Source organism: Heterodontus francisci, chromosome 8 (assembly GCF_036365525.1).
Source record: "Heterodontus francisci isolate sHetFra1 chromosome 8, sHetFra1.hap1, whole genome shotgun sequence".
In the NCBI taxonomy this organism is placed as follows: Eukaryota; Metazoa; Chordata; class Chondrichthyes; order Heterodontiformes; family Heterodontidae; genus Heterodontus; species Heterodontus francisci.
The window spans coordinates 75,774,146-75,791,021 of record NC_090378.1 but is presented as its reverse complement, the minus strand read 5'-3'; the positions used below and the strand labels follow the sequence as shown (position 1 = coordinate 75,791,021).

The following is a 16,876-nucleotide window of genomic DNA, read 5'->3' as shown; positions in this document are numbered from 1 at the left end:
TCCCCTAGTAACTGACTCTTCCACCATGGGAAAAAGCTTTTGACGATCCACTCTGTCCATGCCGCTCAGAACTTTGTAAATCTCTATCATGTCGCCCCTCCACCTCCATCGTTCCAGTGAAAACAATCCGAGTTTATCCAACCTCTCCTCATAGCTAATGCCCTCCAGACCAGGCAACATCTTGGTAAACCTCTTCTGTGCCCTCTCCAAAGCCTTCACATCCTTCTGGTAGTGTGGCGACCAGAATTGCACGCAATATTCTAAGTGTGGCCACATTAAAGTTCTGTACAGCTGCAGCATGACTTGCCAATTTTTATACTCTATGCCCCGACCGATGAAGACAAGCATGCCGTATGCCTTCTTGACTACCTTATCCACCTGTGTTGCCACTTTCAATGACCTGTGAACCTGTACGCCCAGATCTCGCTGCCTGTCAATTCTCCGAAGGGTTCTGCCATTTACTGTATACTTCCCACCTGCATTAGACCTTCCAAAATGCATTAACTCACATTTGTCCCGATTAAACTCCATCTGCCATTTCTCCACCCAAGTCTCCAACCGATCTATATCCTGCTGTATCCTCTGACAATCCTCAACACTATCCGCAACTGCACCAACCTTTGTGTCATCCGCAAACTTACTAATCAGACCAGCTACATTTTCCTCCAAATCATTTATATATACTACAAAGAGCAAAGGTCCCAGCACTGATCCCTGCGCAACACCACTAGTCACATCCCTCCATTCAGAAAAGCACCCTTCCACTGCTACCCTCTGTCTTCTATGACTGAGCCATTTCTGTATCCATCTTGCCAGCTCACCTCTGATCCTGTGTGACTTCACCTTTTGTACCAGTCTGCCATGCGGGACCTTGTCAAAGGCTTTACTGAAGTCCATATAAATAACATCCACTGCCCTTCCTTCATCAATCATCTTTGTCACTTCCTCAAAAAACTCAATTAAATTAGTGAGACACGACCACCCCTTCACAAAACCATGCTGCCTCTCGCTAATAAGTTCGTTTGTTTCCAAATGGGAGTAAACCCTGTCCCGAAGAATCCTCTCTAATAATTTCCCTACCACTGATGTAAGGCTCACCGGCCTATAATTTCCTGGATTATCCTTGCTACCCTTCTTAAACAAAGGAACAACATTGGCTATTCTCCAGTCCTCTGGGACCTCACCTGTGGTCAATGAGGATGCATGATTTCTGTCAAGGCCCCAGCAATTTCTTCCCTTGCCTCCCTCAGTATTCTGGGGTAGATCCCATCAGGCCCTGGGGACTTATCTACCTTAATGCTTTGCAAGACACCCAACACCTCCTCCTTTTTGATAATGAGATGACTGAGACTATCTACACTCCCTTCCCTAGGCTCATCATCCACCAAGTCCTTCTCTGGTGAATACTGATGCAAAGTACTCATTTAGTACCTTGCCCATTTCCTCTGGCTCCACACGTAGATTCCCTTCTCTGTCCTTGAGTGGGCCAACCCTTTCCCCGGTTACCCTCTTGCTCCTTATATATGTATAAAAAGCCTTGGGATTTTCCTTAATCCTGTTTGCCAGTGACTTTTCATGACCCCTTTTAGCCCTCCTAACTCCTTGCTTAAGTTCCTTCCTACTGTCTTTATATTCCTCAAGGGATTCATCTGTTCCTAGCCTTCCAGCCCTTACGAATGCTTCCTTTTTCTTTTTGACTAGGCTCACAATATCCCGCGTTATCCACGATTCCTGAAACTTGCCAAACTTATCCTTCTTCCTCACAGGAACATGCTGGTCCTGGATTCTAATCAACTGACGTTTGAAAGACTCCCACATGTCAGATGTTGATTTACCCTCAAACAGCAGCCCCCAATCTAAATTCTTCAGTTCCTGCCTAATATTGTTATAATTAGCCTTCCCCCAATTTAGCACCTTCACCCGAGGACTACTCTTATCCTTATCCACAAGTACCTTAAAACTTACGGAATTATGGTCACTGTTCCCGAAATGCTCCCCTACTGAAACTTCGACCACCTGGCCGGGCTCATTCCCCAATATCAGGTCCAGTACGGCCCCATCCCTAGTTGGACTATCTACATATTGTTTCAAGAAGCCCTCCTGGATGCTCCTTACAAATTCTGCCCCATCCAAGCCCCTAGCACTAAGTGAGTCCCAGTCAATATAGGGGAAGTTAAAATCACCCACCACTACAACCCTGTTACCTTTACATCTTTCCACAACTGTCTACATATCTGCTCCTCTACCTCCTGCTGGCTGTTGGAAGGCCTATAGTAAACCCCCAACATCGTGACTGCACCCTTCCTTTTCCTGAGCTCCACCCATAATACCTCGCTGCACGGCCCCTCCGAGGTATCCTCCCACAGTACAGCTGTGATATTCTCCTTAACAAGTAATGCAACACCCCCACCTCTTTTACATCCCCCTCTATCCCGCCTGAAGCTTCTAAATCCTGGAACATTTAGCTGCCAATTCTGTCCTTCCCTCAACCAAGTCTCTGTAATAGCAACAACATCATCATAGTTCCAAGTACTAATCCAAGCTCTAAGTTCATCTGCCTTACCTGTTATACTTCTCGCATTGAAACAAATGCACTTCAGACCACCAGTCCCGCTGTGCTCCGCAACATCTCCCTGCCTGCTCTTCCTCTCAGTCTTACTGGCCTTATTTACTAGTTCCCCCTCATTTATTTCACTTGCTGTCCTACTGCTCTGGTTCCCACCCCCCTGCCATACTAGTTTAAACCCTCCCGAGTGACGCTAGCAAACCTCGCAGCCAGGATATTTGTGCCCCTCCAGTTTAGATGCAACCCGTCCTTCTTGTACAGGTCCCATCTGTCCCTGAAGAGATCCCAATGGTCCAGATATCTGAAACCCTCCCTTCTACACCAGCTGTTCAGCCACGTGTTTAGCTGCACTATCCTCCTGTTTCTAGCCTCACTGGCACGTGGCACAGGGAGTAATCCCGAGATTACAACCCTAGAGGTCCTGTCTTTTAACTTTCTATCTAACTCCCTGAACTCCCCCTGCAGGACCTCATCACTCTTCCTACCTATGTCATTGGTACCGATGTGTACCACAACCTCTGACTGTTCACCCTCCCCCTTCAGAATGCCCCCTGTCTGTTCAGAGACATCCTTGACCCTGGTACCAGGGAGGCAACATACCATCCTGCAGCCTCTTTCACGTCCACAGAAGCGCCTATCTGTGCTCCTGACTATAGAGTCCCCTACAACTATTGCTCTTCTGCGCTTTGTCCCTCCCTGCTGAACAACAGTGCCAGCCGTGGTGCCACTGCTCTGGCTGCTGCTGTTTTCCCCTGATAGGCCATCCCCCCCAACAGTATCCAAAATGGTATATTTGTTAGAGAGGGGGATAGCCACAGGGGATTCCTGCACTGACTGCCTGTCCCTTCTAGCAGTCACCCATCTATCTGCCTGCACCTTGGGTGTAACCACTTCTCTAAAACTCCTGTCTATGACACTTTCTGCCACCTGCATGCTCCTGTGCATCCAGTTGCCGCTCCAACCGATCCATGCGGTCTGTGAGGAGCTGCAACTGGGTACACTTCCTGCAGATGTAGTCATCCGGAACGCTGGAAGCATCACGGACCTCCCACATCTCACAGGTGAAGCACTTCACCCCTCTAACTGACATTTCTAGCACTAATTAGTAAATTAATTTAAAATAAATAAATATTTATTAAATCCTTACTAAATTGTTATAATTAACTATATGGTCCCTAGTTCTAGATTCCTACTATAAATATAAAATGTTAAGTAAATACAGTAATCTCCTCCCTCTGGTTTAGTTACTCTACTTATTAGTTAGTTAATTAGGGTTTTAATCAATTTTTATCAATGTTTTATTTTCAAATTCAGTAAAAAAAAATCCCTACCAGCCAATCAGGTGACAGCTTTCCTGTGATGTCACTTTCAGTTTTTTTACGAGGTAAGTTTTTTTATACTTACCGGTCTGGAACTCCGCCCTCCGAGTCTTCTCCCAGTCAGCTGTTTTGAAGCTCTGGGCTTCCCTCACTCTGAGGACAGGTAGGAAATAAAGGAGCTCCTCGCTCCCTCCTTACTGAACTTCCTCAGTTACCAAACTTCCACTATAGCACTCTAATGCAACCCAAGTCAGCACTCTAGTGCAAAAAAGTCAGCACTGTAAGATGGCTCACTTTTATACTGACTGACTCTAGCCCCCTGAAAACTGGTTTAAGCCAGTTATCTAATTAACAAGGTGCAGCTGCAAGCAGAGCCTGAGTGAACCCTGTTTAAAGCTGGTCTAAAACTTACCTTCTCCAACTCTAACAGCAACTGTTAAATTAATTGGCTAAATAAAAGACAGATTAGATTTAAGATAAAATTAACCCTTAATTATCCTCAGTTACCAAACTTCCACTATAGCACTCTAATACAACCCAAGTCAGCACTCCAGTGCAAAAAAAAAACTGAAAAGAATTTCATGGATTTTTTTTCACTGGGGTCATTGAAGGGGCACTGAGAGGTCTTGTTTGAAAACAACATTTTCAACAGCTGGAAGTCACCTGGCTTCAGAAAATACCCACCAGGGGATTTTTTTGACCTGGGGAAGATGTTTACAGAGAAATGACATGTCAAGATTTATAGGGGTTAGGACGCTTAACTCTTGAAATGTTGTTTTTAGTTTTGCTTTGGACAGTGAGTTGGGGTGTGGAGTGTTTTGAAAGGAATTTTAAAAGCCAGCCAAGAGATCAGAGACCTCAGCTCAGCTTTTTCCATCTCTTTGAAAAGCCTGCCAGCTTTTCCATCTCTTTGAGCTCTTTGAAGCAAGTGTGAGAAATTGATGCTGCATTCCTCCTGAAAGGCCAGCCAGAAACTCCTGATGCTGCATTTTGCCCAGAAAATCTGCCAAACTGATCTTTAATATCACCTGAAAAGAATTGTTCCAGAAAGATCCCAGTGACTGACGTCTATGCGTATTTGTGATGCCAAACCAAAAAAGGGACAACTGACATCTTGCAGTATCTTCCTTTTTTTTCAAGAATTAGCAAGTATTTAGCCAAAGTATTATTTTTGCCTTTTTTTGTAACGGAGCTCTAAAAAGAAAATCTCTTTTTTTTTCAGTTAACTGGTGTGTGTGTCTATATGTGAGGGGCTAAGGTAAAAGGAAACTTTCATATTTCACTCTGTGTTAATGCTTTGCTTTGTTACTGGTCATAAACGGATAATTTTGTTGTTTATTGAAGAAACCTGGTTGATGTATTTTATTCTGGGATAAAGAGCAGAGTCTATGATTGACCATATCGGTAACTGGGTAAACATTTAAATATATGTTGTGACCTGTGGAGTGTTGGAACTAGAAAAGACAGTGCACTCCTCCCACCTCAGTCATAACAATCCCCCTTGTAATAAAGGCCAGAATAAATAAATAACAGAAGATGTACAATCCTCAATGGTTGGGAGTGAGTATGAAGGCTGTTGTTTACTCCATGGGTTCTTAAACCAGTATTTTTGTTGAGCAGTATCTTAAATGAGGGAAAATCTCCAGACTGTACTAATTTGCTGCACCATAGAATGCAGACCTGTGACCAGGACACCCATACACTGTGCTAATTTCAGTAGTGTCATTATGAGCAAATGCCAAATGGAAGCCAAGGACTTCCTGAAAATCAGGGAAGAAGAAAACTTTAGGAATACTAATAAAATTACAGATCCCATAGTTTCACTGGAGCCTTCATTTGCTCCGTGGATGCTGGGATGCAGAAGGGGGAAAACTTAATATCCCAAAGCTAGGAAGGCCATAAATGGAAGTTCAGTGCATAAGCCTCAGCCAGTGTGCTGTAAACCACATGAAAGTTTACTAGTTTGTGTGAGTTATTATGAGAACTGCATTATTAAACTAAGGCAGCAAAGATTGAGTGATTCTCTCTTGCTCTACCCCAACCATACATACAGCCTCAATCACATCAGATCTTGGCTTTGTGGCCTTCTGAATCTGTTGTCAATCACCAGACTCCAGGAGGCCTCAGCTCAGTATGAACGCTACTGGATATGAACTAGTTTTAATGTGCAGATTATAGCTATTTGGCTGAGGGCTAATTGAAATTTCTAAACAAGCTTTCAGATACAGCAGTGATGTGGGGTGGTTGTATAGAAAAGGCATTAGAAACTGTCCAAATACCAAAATGTTTACAGGTTAAATTTCTCTATCACCATCTTGCCTGCTGCAGCAGTTACGTTGATCACCTTGTCCTGGGCCACAAGGTGGAATGACTAACATTGGTAGGAAAGTAATAGGCAAATCTAAAAACTGAAACTGGTTTGGTCTCCCAGCTGATGTGTATGACATATGGGACCAAGTTACCAAAAATAAAAAGTGTATTTTTATTTTTGCAGCTTTCTAATTTTTATTGTTTTTTAAAATGAATTTTCCATCCTCCTGAAGATACTGTCAATGGGCTGCATTTACACAAGTGTCAGAGCCCTTGGCCAGGTGCCTATCATCGAGCCTGGAAGGTGTCAGCAGGCTATTTGACCAAGAAGAGAATCATCGCCCTCATCCAATGTTCACACCACACATTTTCCAGCAGGATCACTGGACAGAGAATAGCAGTAGGTACTCTGACTGATTTCCTCTCCTTTGCACAGTAGCATTGAAGCCAATTAGAGTACCCTAAATGCTCCGCATTAGTAAACTCAGCGCAGACGAGGAATGAGGTTCTTCCCAATCTGTTATTCTTTTTTTTGTAACATGGTTTGAATGCATTCAATCAGAATCTGTGGATGAAAAGCTCAGGTATCTCGTCTCTGTCCTAGGCCTGTCAATCTTCACAGCAAGATTTCTATTTTGGGAGAACCATCTGTTAAAGTACATGAATTTTGAACACAGTGCTGCTTAATAAGGTTGAAAGCTTGAGGATTATTTGACACTACTCAATTACAAGTGGTATACATCTGGGAAAATGCCAAGTTTAGTAGGGCCACTCTTTTTGTTCCTAATGAATGTTTAAACACTGCTTTCATACATGTGCTGACACTGCATCTGTTGCAGAATGTTGTTGTCTGTGCACTGTTCCATCACTTTTACACTAGAATTGGGTGGCTGGTGCTCTGGCTTCTGTTTCTATACCACAGCCCACAGAAATAAAAGGACCAAGCTCTCCATACTTACATAACCAAAACCATCTCTGTTATCTCAATGGCAGAATTACAGGCCCATATAGTGTCCATTTAAAGAACTTCAAAGCAGCTCTTGTATAGAACCCCAGCGAAGGCACACCTTAAAAGGATCTCAAGTGAAGGCAAACCTTAAAAGGAACACCAGATTTTGAAAATAATTTCAATAGTTCATTCATTTTCTGCCACGTTGCTTTGACCACATCCTGCTTTTTGCTCAGCTCTGCAGAAATTCAGCTTGTTACTTCATAAATTTTCATAAGGGTGATGTTATTCCTTCCGCTTTACTCTCAGAACATTGGTAGTTTAATCTTGCGGTGAATATGGAATCAGTGGAGTAATAAATAGGACTACGAGATCACACAACCATATATCAGGAACATTGCCTCCCATCAGGGATTTTATTACTATCAGCTGTGTCTCAGTTGGTAGTATTCTCACCTCTGAATCACAAGGTTCTGGGTTCAATTCTCACTCAGATGAGATGTTAAACTGAGGCCCCATTCATCTGCTCAAGTTGAAGTAAAAGATCCCACGGCACTATTATGAAGAGCAGGGGAGTTATTTATCCTTCAATTAACATCACAGATTATCTGGTCATGAACACATCACTGTTTGTGGGCGTTTGCTGTGCACAAACTGGCTGCTGTGTTTCCTACATTACAACAGTGACTGCACTTCAAAAATACTTCATTGGCTGTAAAACACTTTGAGACATTTGGTGGTTGTGAAAAGCAGTATATAAATGCACGTTTTTCTTTTAAACTTTGTCCATTTTGAATCCGTTGCTCCTTCTTTGAATGTAATTGCTCTTAAAAGAAAAACACAGCAATATTATAAATAGCACTTCTTCTGTATAAGACAGATAGTGCTAAGAACACCAGTGTGCAGCCATATATGGTCACTAGAAAACCAATCTTGAAATAAAAGCTTTGGGGGATATTTTCCTCTGGTCAAGTTAGCATAAAACAAGTAGGCATAAGCAAACAAGTAGTGAGGGACTTTTTGTCCTCTATTACATACTATTGAGACTTACTCTCATCCTAAAATGAGACTTGTTTGCTAAGATCTTGTTTAACGATTCATTGTGTAGGAGGACTGACAGTGCCTCCCATTCAACAGCCTCACTATTCATGGGAACTACCTTGGGAGAAAACTTGGGGAAGATTACAGAGGCTGAGTTGAAGAATCAACTGGGTGTGCTCAAGTGATTTCTATTCAGTTAAACTATTTAAAATAAAAGTAAATGTTTGACTCCATAAATAAAAGCAAACTACTGCAGATGCTGGAAATCTGAAATAAAATCAGAAGGTGCTGGAAATACTCAGCAGCATCCGTGGAGAGAGAAGCAGAGTTAACATTTCAGGTCTGTGACCTTTTATCAAAACCATCTATATGGACTTTGAATATTTTAGTGTAAAGGTCTAAACCTTAGACTGTGTGGATAACAAACAAGAGATCTAGTGTATATCATGACTCATTTTGCATTAAGCTGCTCCCTCTCTCTAGAAGAGTGTAAAAAAAAACGTATTTTGGGAGGTGATTTCCATTAATCACTAAAAGCTGATCTTTTTGGGGGGGCGGGCGTTATTTTCTGTGCTTTGTGTGGCAAAATCTTTTTAAAAAGTTTGCGATTTTGTAACAAAGCAGTCTCTGGAGAGTTTACAGAGGAACACTGGCTAGTGATATGGAATATAGTTATTTACTGCTTGTTGCAGAGCCACATAGTGTACATTTTTTAAAAAGTTTTTTTCTGGGTCATATGACTGTGCCCATACCATGTGGGGAGGAACCCATTTGACCCTAACAATCAAGTAAGGTTTTATGGAGTCAAACAGGAAGTGCTAGAAATACTCAGCAGGTCAGCCAGCATCTATGGAGTGAAAAACAGAGATAATTGTTCAGGTTTGTACGACCTTTCATCAGAACTGATGAAATGTCAATGACCTGAAACGTTAACTCCGAGGTTGCCTTGGCATTGGGAGCATGGATGATCAGTACTTTCCCCGGCGGGTAGGTCCTTCACTAATTTGATATTCAGGTTCACAGAAATTTGGTGTTACAGTGCTGACTATTTGTGTCAACCCCCTCGGAATCCAATTTAGCAGACAAACTGGACTAAAGCGGAACAGCTGGGGGCAGTTTTTCAATACAATGTTGTCTTGAATGAAATATTAACTATCTTCCCCCCTGCACTGCCCCCTTACCCCATTCCCCACAAACAAGCCAATCTCTTAGGTCAGTCATCAGGGACAATGAATTGATTTTCTTTAGTCTGTACACTTGCACATATTAACATTTCAGAGATAGACTACCTAAAGGACACTTTGACCTAATTATTCTCTGAAGGCAGGCAGTGGCACCACCAGAGGTGGTAAGCTGATTCTTGTAGTGGATGGTTCTGTCCAGTTCGGTTTGGGCCGGCACAGTGGTTAGCACCGCGGCCTCACAGCTCCAGCGACCCGGGTTCAATTCTGGATACTGCCTGTGTGGAGTTTGCAAGTTCTCCCTGTGTCTGTGTGGGTTTTCTCCGGGTGCTCCTGTTTCCTCCCACAAGCCAAAAGACTTGCAGGATGGTAGGTAAATTGGCCATTATAAAAAATTGCCCCTAGTATAGGAAGGTGGTAGGGAAATATAGGGACAGGTGGGGATGTGGTAGGAATATGGGAGTAGTGTAGGATTAGTATATATGGGTGGTTGATGGTCGGCACAGACTCGGTGGGCCGAAGGGCCTGTTTCAGTGCTGTATCTCTAAACTAAACTAAACTCTGTTTCTCTCTCCACAGATGCTGCCTGACCTGCTGAGTATTTCCAGAATTTTCTGTTTTCGTTTCAGATTTCCAGCACCCACAGTATTTTGCTTTTTAAATCCTGATTAAACCCTGACAGTGGTACCAGGCCCGGCTGTCTAGTAAACTTGGAGCAATTTACAATGTGCAATGTACAATGTGCTCGAGCTCTTTTTTTTTCTCTATGCACTATTGCGGAACTGCTTCTGCGACATAACTCAGGAGTTACGAAAGTATTGAGTCCCCCAGAAGATGCAATTTGAATGTTGAGTGGGTGAGGGGGTAAACAAACAGGCTGAGTTTACTTCCAAATCCATACAATGGCAATTCAGCTTAAAACAGTGGAATGATCGTGTAGCTACAGGAAACAAGCCTGCAGCCTAAAATAACACAAGTGCAACTTTAAAATATCTTGGAAGACAAATTACGCACAAACAGGTCATTGGAGATATGGAAATTTTAATGGTTTTAACGTTAAATAAACCTTTTCTTAAATGGTACAAACACACCCCTGGATGTTTTTGCAACCTCACCGAGCCTGGCCACCTGAATTAATACCATCTCATTGACCATGTTTTCCACCTGCCTGCTTAAGTTCCTTCAATTCATGGTCAGTGTCCATCTAAGTTGGTGACTTTCATGCCTGTTTTGCATTATCCATTCAAGGCAACTTGAATTTCCTTCCTGATCTAATTCAAATTCCCATTATCTCCTACTTACCCGCCAGCCACCAATTAGCTACCTATCTTTCCCAGGGTAACAAGTCACTGCAGTCCCAATGTTAATCTACTGGGTTGCAAATGTTCTACCAATGTTAACATCTAAGTTGCTTTTAACCATCAAAAGCAACTTGTATTAATGTAGCTCCTTTAAGGTAGTAAAGCTCCTGTTATGCTTTGGGAAGTTTTATCAAACAAAATTTGACATCTAGGCACATAAGGAAATATTAGTTGATAACCAAAACCTTGGTCAAACAGGTGGGTTTTAAGGAGTGTCTTAAAAGGAGGATAGAGAGCCAGAGAGGTTTAGAGAGGAAATTCCAGAGCTTAGGGCCTTGGCCCTGAAGTCAATAGTGGATGCTTGAGAGGCCAGAATGGCAAATATCTTAGAGTTTTGTAGGGATGGAGGAGATTAGAGATAGGGACGGGGAGACTATGGAGGGATTTAAAAAAAACAAGAATTTGAAAAAAAACAAGACATTACTTATCTGGGAGCCAATGTTAGTGAGCACAGGGTGATGGGTGAATGGGACTTGCTGTGATCAAGGACATAGGCAGCAGAGTTTTCGACAACTTTAAATTTATGAAGGGTAGAACATGGGAGGTTGGATGGGAGTGCATTAGAATAGTCAAGAGGAAAAACTTTTTCACACAGTGATTCATTAAGGTCTAGAATGTGCTGCCTGAGAACGTGGTGGAGGCAGGAAATTAGACAGTTATATGAAAAGAATGTGCAGGGTTATGGAACTGAGCGAGTTGCTCTTTCAGAGAGCTGGTGCAAATATGATGGGCCAAATGGTCTCCTTCTGCACTGTAACGATTCTGCGAAGTCTAGAGATAACAAAAGCACAGATAAGGGTTGCAGATGATGAACTGAGGCAGGGGCAGAGTCTGGCAATCCTATGAAGGTGAAAATAGGTGGTCTTATTGATGGCGTGAATGTAGTCTGGAACTCGTCTCGGTCAAATATGACACTAAGGTTGTGATCAGTCTGGTTCAACCTTAAGTTATGTGACTGAATTCAGCTCCAAATAAATGAAAACTACTGAATTGAAAGAAAAAAAATGCATAAATGCAATGAGTATCCTGCTGTTTAGGATAAGAGTCTGTTGAAATTAACACAAAATCTTTGATGTTCCAAATGTACAGAATTACCATTGACATTATAGAAAGCCCGGCAGAAAATGGGATTTCAACCTCATCTGGTTCAATATCTTTTCTTTATCCCTATAATTGAATTGGATAAGCAACCAAGGAGCACTCTTCCTACTGTACCCCCCCCAACCCCACCCCACACCACTGCGCTTATATTTGGGCAAATGTTTTAGACAATAAACAGAGTCAACTCCTTTACAGAGTGTGAAAGAAGGCTCTTTGAGCAATGAAATGGGATTGAATGATTTAATGGTCTGATTCTGTATGGTTTAGACCTAGATATTGCCATGGATAAAAAGCTCAGACTTGGTTTCTCATTTTTAGTTTGATTGTTAGAAGCACTGTGATGATCGTGTCTATAAGTGTTAGTGTTGACATATTCCTCAAATCTATCAACAGGGTAAGTAATGCCACTGTAATTTAACAAGGGCAAGTTCAACTAACCTCAGCACTCCCAAGCATAATAATGCTGGGCTCAGCGGAGATTGCCCGCATTAAAAACTCCATTATTAAAATCCAAAAATAACTTATGCATTACTTTACTTTGGAGAAGTCTGTATAGTTGACTTTGATAAAAATGTTATAAACCTGGGATTTGCTCTTCGTAACAATTGAGCCTGGTGGGTAAATCAGCATTTTTAAAGTCAGGACAAATGAGCATGTACAATGTACAGCTGAACAACCAAACTTGTATCAACTTTACTAGCTAAGTGGCTATTTAGCTAGCCATGTGGGGAGGGAAGATCACTACAGGTGTGTCAGGATTAACAAGAAATATAGTAATAGATGGCACCAACAGTGCAAAAAAAAACCTCCATTTCACAATATTGCACTAAATTCAAAGACACAGCATTGCTGATTGTGCTTCTTTTATGTTTGTGACCCAAGTATAATGGGGTATTAAGTCTCTAAGTATATTCACAACCCAAGTTTCAAAAAGTATGAAGCACACCAATTGTGTTTTGTGAAATTAATTTAACCTCAGTTTAATTACATACTCAATTTAGCACAACAACATAACAAATTGGATTGTTGAGCTACAAATCAGTCATGAATGAAATGAATGCCAGAACAGGTGTGAGAGATTGAAATGGCCTGCTCCTGTTCCCAGCTTCCTATGCCAGGAGAGCTGAAATCAGGTTCAATATCCACGCGGAGTTCCTAATCCAAGCCACTCCCCCACAAAGAGGAAGTAGTTAAAATACTGAATATCACCAGCAGAGACTCGAAATCAGGTCTAATTGATGCCTGACCCAGGTAGTATAAAAGATAACTTACCATCAAACTCAAGATAAATCGAATGTATAGGTGGAAAACCAGCTCCTGGCTAAAGGCATAAACTTGATAGACAAATAGTAGGTCAGTTGATCCACTTTTGCATTTTCAATGTGAACCCAACAATTTTTAATTTAAGTAGTGATTTGCTCTAAAATTAAACATTAACATTCATCATCAGCTCAATGCACCATTTTGAAATGCTTACACTAGTTAGAACCAGGACATGTGGTGCAAACCAAAAGGCCATTAGTTGTAAGCTTCTGTGCCATTTTTGAACTGAGTTTTCAACTGATGGACAGTAAATCCAAATGACAATTTCCATTGTGTCTTTTAAATCAGTGAAACCATTGTATTTAAGTTTCATTCTTAATTTAATAATTTGAAGATTTTAGATAATTCTGAAATAATATTAAGGCAAGTCAAGTCTACAAAACTTGGATGACATCATTGCTGACACGGTAGCAAAACTGTAAGTGACCACAGTACTGTAAACCCCTTGCATATTGATGCAGTAATTGTCTGAATTTTATTTATTTGTTTTGTGCACTTCTAGTGCGATTCTTAATTTTAAACTTAAAAATGTACTTTCAAAAAAGTGACATGTTATGCAGCACCTACAGATTAATAGGAAGCAATTATCTTTGAGGCCTGCTTGTATCAGGATCACCTCTCATGCCAGGGATAATTATAGCATGTTAAGTAACCCCCAACATGCCAAAACCTCATTATTCACTATTACTATTATCAACCAAGACATGATTTCAAACAAATATTTCTGGTGATTTTATGTGGTTAAGCTATGCTCATGAACAGCTGTATGTGGGGCCAGCTGCATCTGAATGCATTAAATTTTAGTTGATTTATTCACTTTCTGCATGACACATTCATATACTGTACCTTTATTCAATTAAACATTTAAAGTAAAAAAAAAAGATACAGTTTTCTGCAAAGAAAAATTCCTGATTTTCTGGCAAGTTTTTATTTTAAATAAAACTGGGCTTCAGAAATGTTGTTTGGATACAAAAATTGTACGAAATACTGAGTTTATAAAATGAAGATTGGATTGCACCTTTGATTCTGGTTAACAGACAAATGAACAGAGCTAATAACAGACTGGTCATAAAAAGCAAGCCAAAATTTTCTTTTAAAAAATGAAAGAAGGAGATTATATGACTCCAGTGTTGCACAAACTGGTTCTTTTGGTCTCGGCACCAGCAATTTCTCTGTACCAGACAGCTGCTCTTTGTTCCATTGCTTAAACAGTTTTCCTTGCTGTTAGAACTCGCACTACAGATCCCACTCCTCCAGCTGCTAATACCTAAGAAACAAGAGATTCAGTGTTAATAACTTCTAATAGATATAAAAGTGTGTGAATATTTTAGCCACTCAGTATAAAAGCTACCCATTACTGGCTGGCTGCTTGGTTGCTTCATTGGTACTTGCTGGGATCCTGGAGCTGAAGGTTCCTTATTTGAGAGGAGTCCTGTATCACTAAGCAAACTGCACAGAAAATACAGATAAAAACAGGCCATTTGGCCCAACCAATCCATGGTGGCATTGATGCTTCATTTCAGACACCCCCTCCCATCCTTCCTCATCTAACTAGCAGCATAACACTCTGTTCCCTTCTCCCTCATATGCTTATCTAGCCTCCTCTTAAATGCATCTATACCAGTTGCCTCGATCACTCCCTGTGGCAGCGAGTTCCATATTCTCACCACTCTCTGGGTGAAAAAGTTTCTTCTGAATTCCCTATTTTATTTCTTGGTGACTGTGTTATATTAATGCCCTCTGGTTTTGGATTCCTGCAGCGGAAAGACACTCTGTCATAGGAATATAGGAGGAGGCGGCCGTTCAGCTCTGCCGATCTTGGCTGATCATCTACCTCAACGCCACTTTCCTGTGCTGTCCCCATATTCCTCGACGTCATTAGTATCCAGCTATCCATCGATTTCAGTCTTGAACATGCTCAATGATTGAACTTCCACAGCCCTCTGGGGTACAGAATTCCAAAGATTCACCACACACTCAATGAAGAAATACCTCCTCATCTCAGTTCTAAATGGCCAATCCCTTATCCTGAGACTATGTCCCCTGGTTCTGGACTCACCAGCCCAGAAGAACATCCTATCTACATCCATCCTGTCAGAATTTAAGTTTCAATGAGATCACCTCTCATTCTTCTAAACTCTAGAGAATACAGGCTCAGTTTCCTCAATCTCTACTCAAGATAATCCCACCATCCCAGGAATTAGTCTGGTGAACTTCTGTTGCACTCCCTCCATGGCAAGTACATCCTTCTCTAGATGAGAAGTCCAAAACTGTACACAATACTCCAGGTGCAGTCTCACCAAGGCTCTATAAAACTGAGCAAGACTTCTTTACTCCTGTACTCAAAACTCCTTGCGATGAAGGCCAACATAGCATTTGCCTTCCTAATTGCGCACTGCACCTCCATGCTAGTTTTTAATGACTCATGAACAAGGACACCCAGGTCCCTTTGGACATCAACACTTCCCAAACTCTCACCATTTATGAAATACTCTCTTTTTTTTTTCCCTACCAAAGTGGATAACTTCACATTTATTCACATTATATTCCACCTGCCATATTCTTGCCCACTTAGCCTGTTCAAGTCCCCTTGAAGCCTCCTTGCATCCTCCTCAACTCACATTGCCACCTAGTCATCAGCAAACTTGGAAATATTACATTTGATCCCCTCCAAATAATTTATATGGATTGTGAACAGCTGTGGCCCAAGCACTAATCCTTGCAGTACCCCCACCAGTAACAGCCTACCATCCTGAGAATGAACCACTTATTCACAAACTCTTTTCTGTCTGTTAACCAATTCTCAATCCATAGTATATTACCCCCAATCTCATGTGCTCTAATTTTGTTTATAAACCTCCTGTGTGGGACCTTGTCAAAAGCCTTTGAAAATCCAACTACACCGCATCCACTGTTTCTACTTTATCTATGCTGCAAGTAACATCCTCAAAAAACTCCAACAGGTTTGTCAAACATGATTTCCCTTTCATAAATCCATGCTGAATCTGCCCAATCAGATTTTCTAAGTGTCTAGTTATCACATCCTCTATAATGGAATCTAACATTTTCTCTACCACTGACTTCAAACAAACAGGTCTCAAGTTCCCCATTTTCTCTCTCCCTCCTTTCTTAAATAGTGGGGTTACATTTGCTACTTTCCAGTCTGCAAGAACCTTTCCAGAATCTATAGAATTTTGGAAGATAATCACTCTCTATAGCCACTTCCTTCAACACTATCAAAACATTTCAGGTCACCCCTCAGCCTTCTCTTTCAACAGAAAAGAGACCCAGCCTATTCAGCCTTTCCTGATGGATCTAACCTCGCATTTCTGGTGTCATTCTTGTAAATCTTTTTTGGGCCTTTTCCAGTGCCTCTATCTTTTTTATATTATGGTGATCAGAACTGTATATGGTACTCCAAATGTAGCCTAATCAAGGTTCGATACAAGTTTGGCATAATTTCTCTACTTTTGAATTCTATCCATCTGGAAATAAACCAGATTCCTTGGTTTTCTTTTTTTTAATAAATAACCCCATTAACCTGTGTCACTATTTTTAGTGACGTGTATTTGTACTCCCAGATCGCTTTGCTCCTCTACCCCATTTAGATTCTTATTTTCTAAGTAATCTTATTTTTCTTACCAAAATGTAATACCTCATACTTACTTGTGTTGAAACTCATTTGCTAATTATATGCTCATTCTGAAAGTTTACCAATGTTGGCT

At 41.3% G+C, this 16,876-nt stretch overlaps 1 protein-coding gene across 1 annotated transcript in view; it reads right to left on the bottom strand.

The window, feature by feature from the left end:
- Positions 1-14,056: 14,056 nt before the first annotated feature.
- The window catches only part of LOC137372920 (actin-related protein 2/3 complex subunit 5-like), a 28,202-nt gene continuing 25,382 nt past the window's right edge, over positions 14,057-16,876 (bottom strand). The window contains exon 4 of the mRNA XM_068037391.1: positions 14,057-14,418. Coding sequence (XP_067893492.1) covers positions 14,356-14,418 — 63 coding nt within the window. The 3' untranslated portion in view covers positions 14,057-14,355. The remainder of the gene's footprint in view (positions 14,419-16,876) is intronic.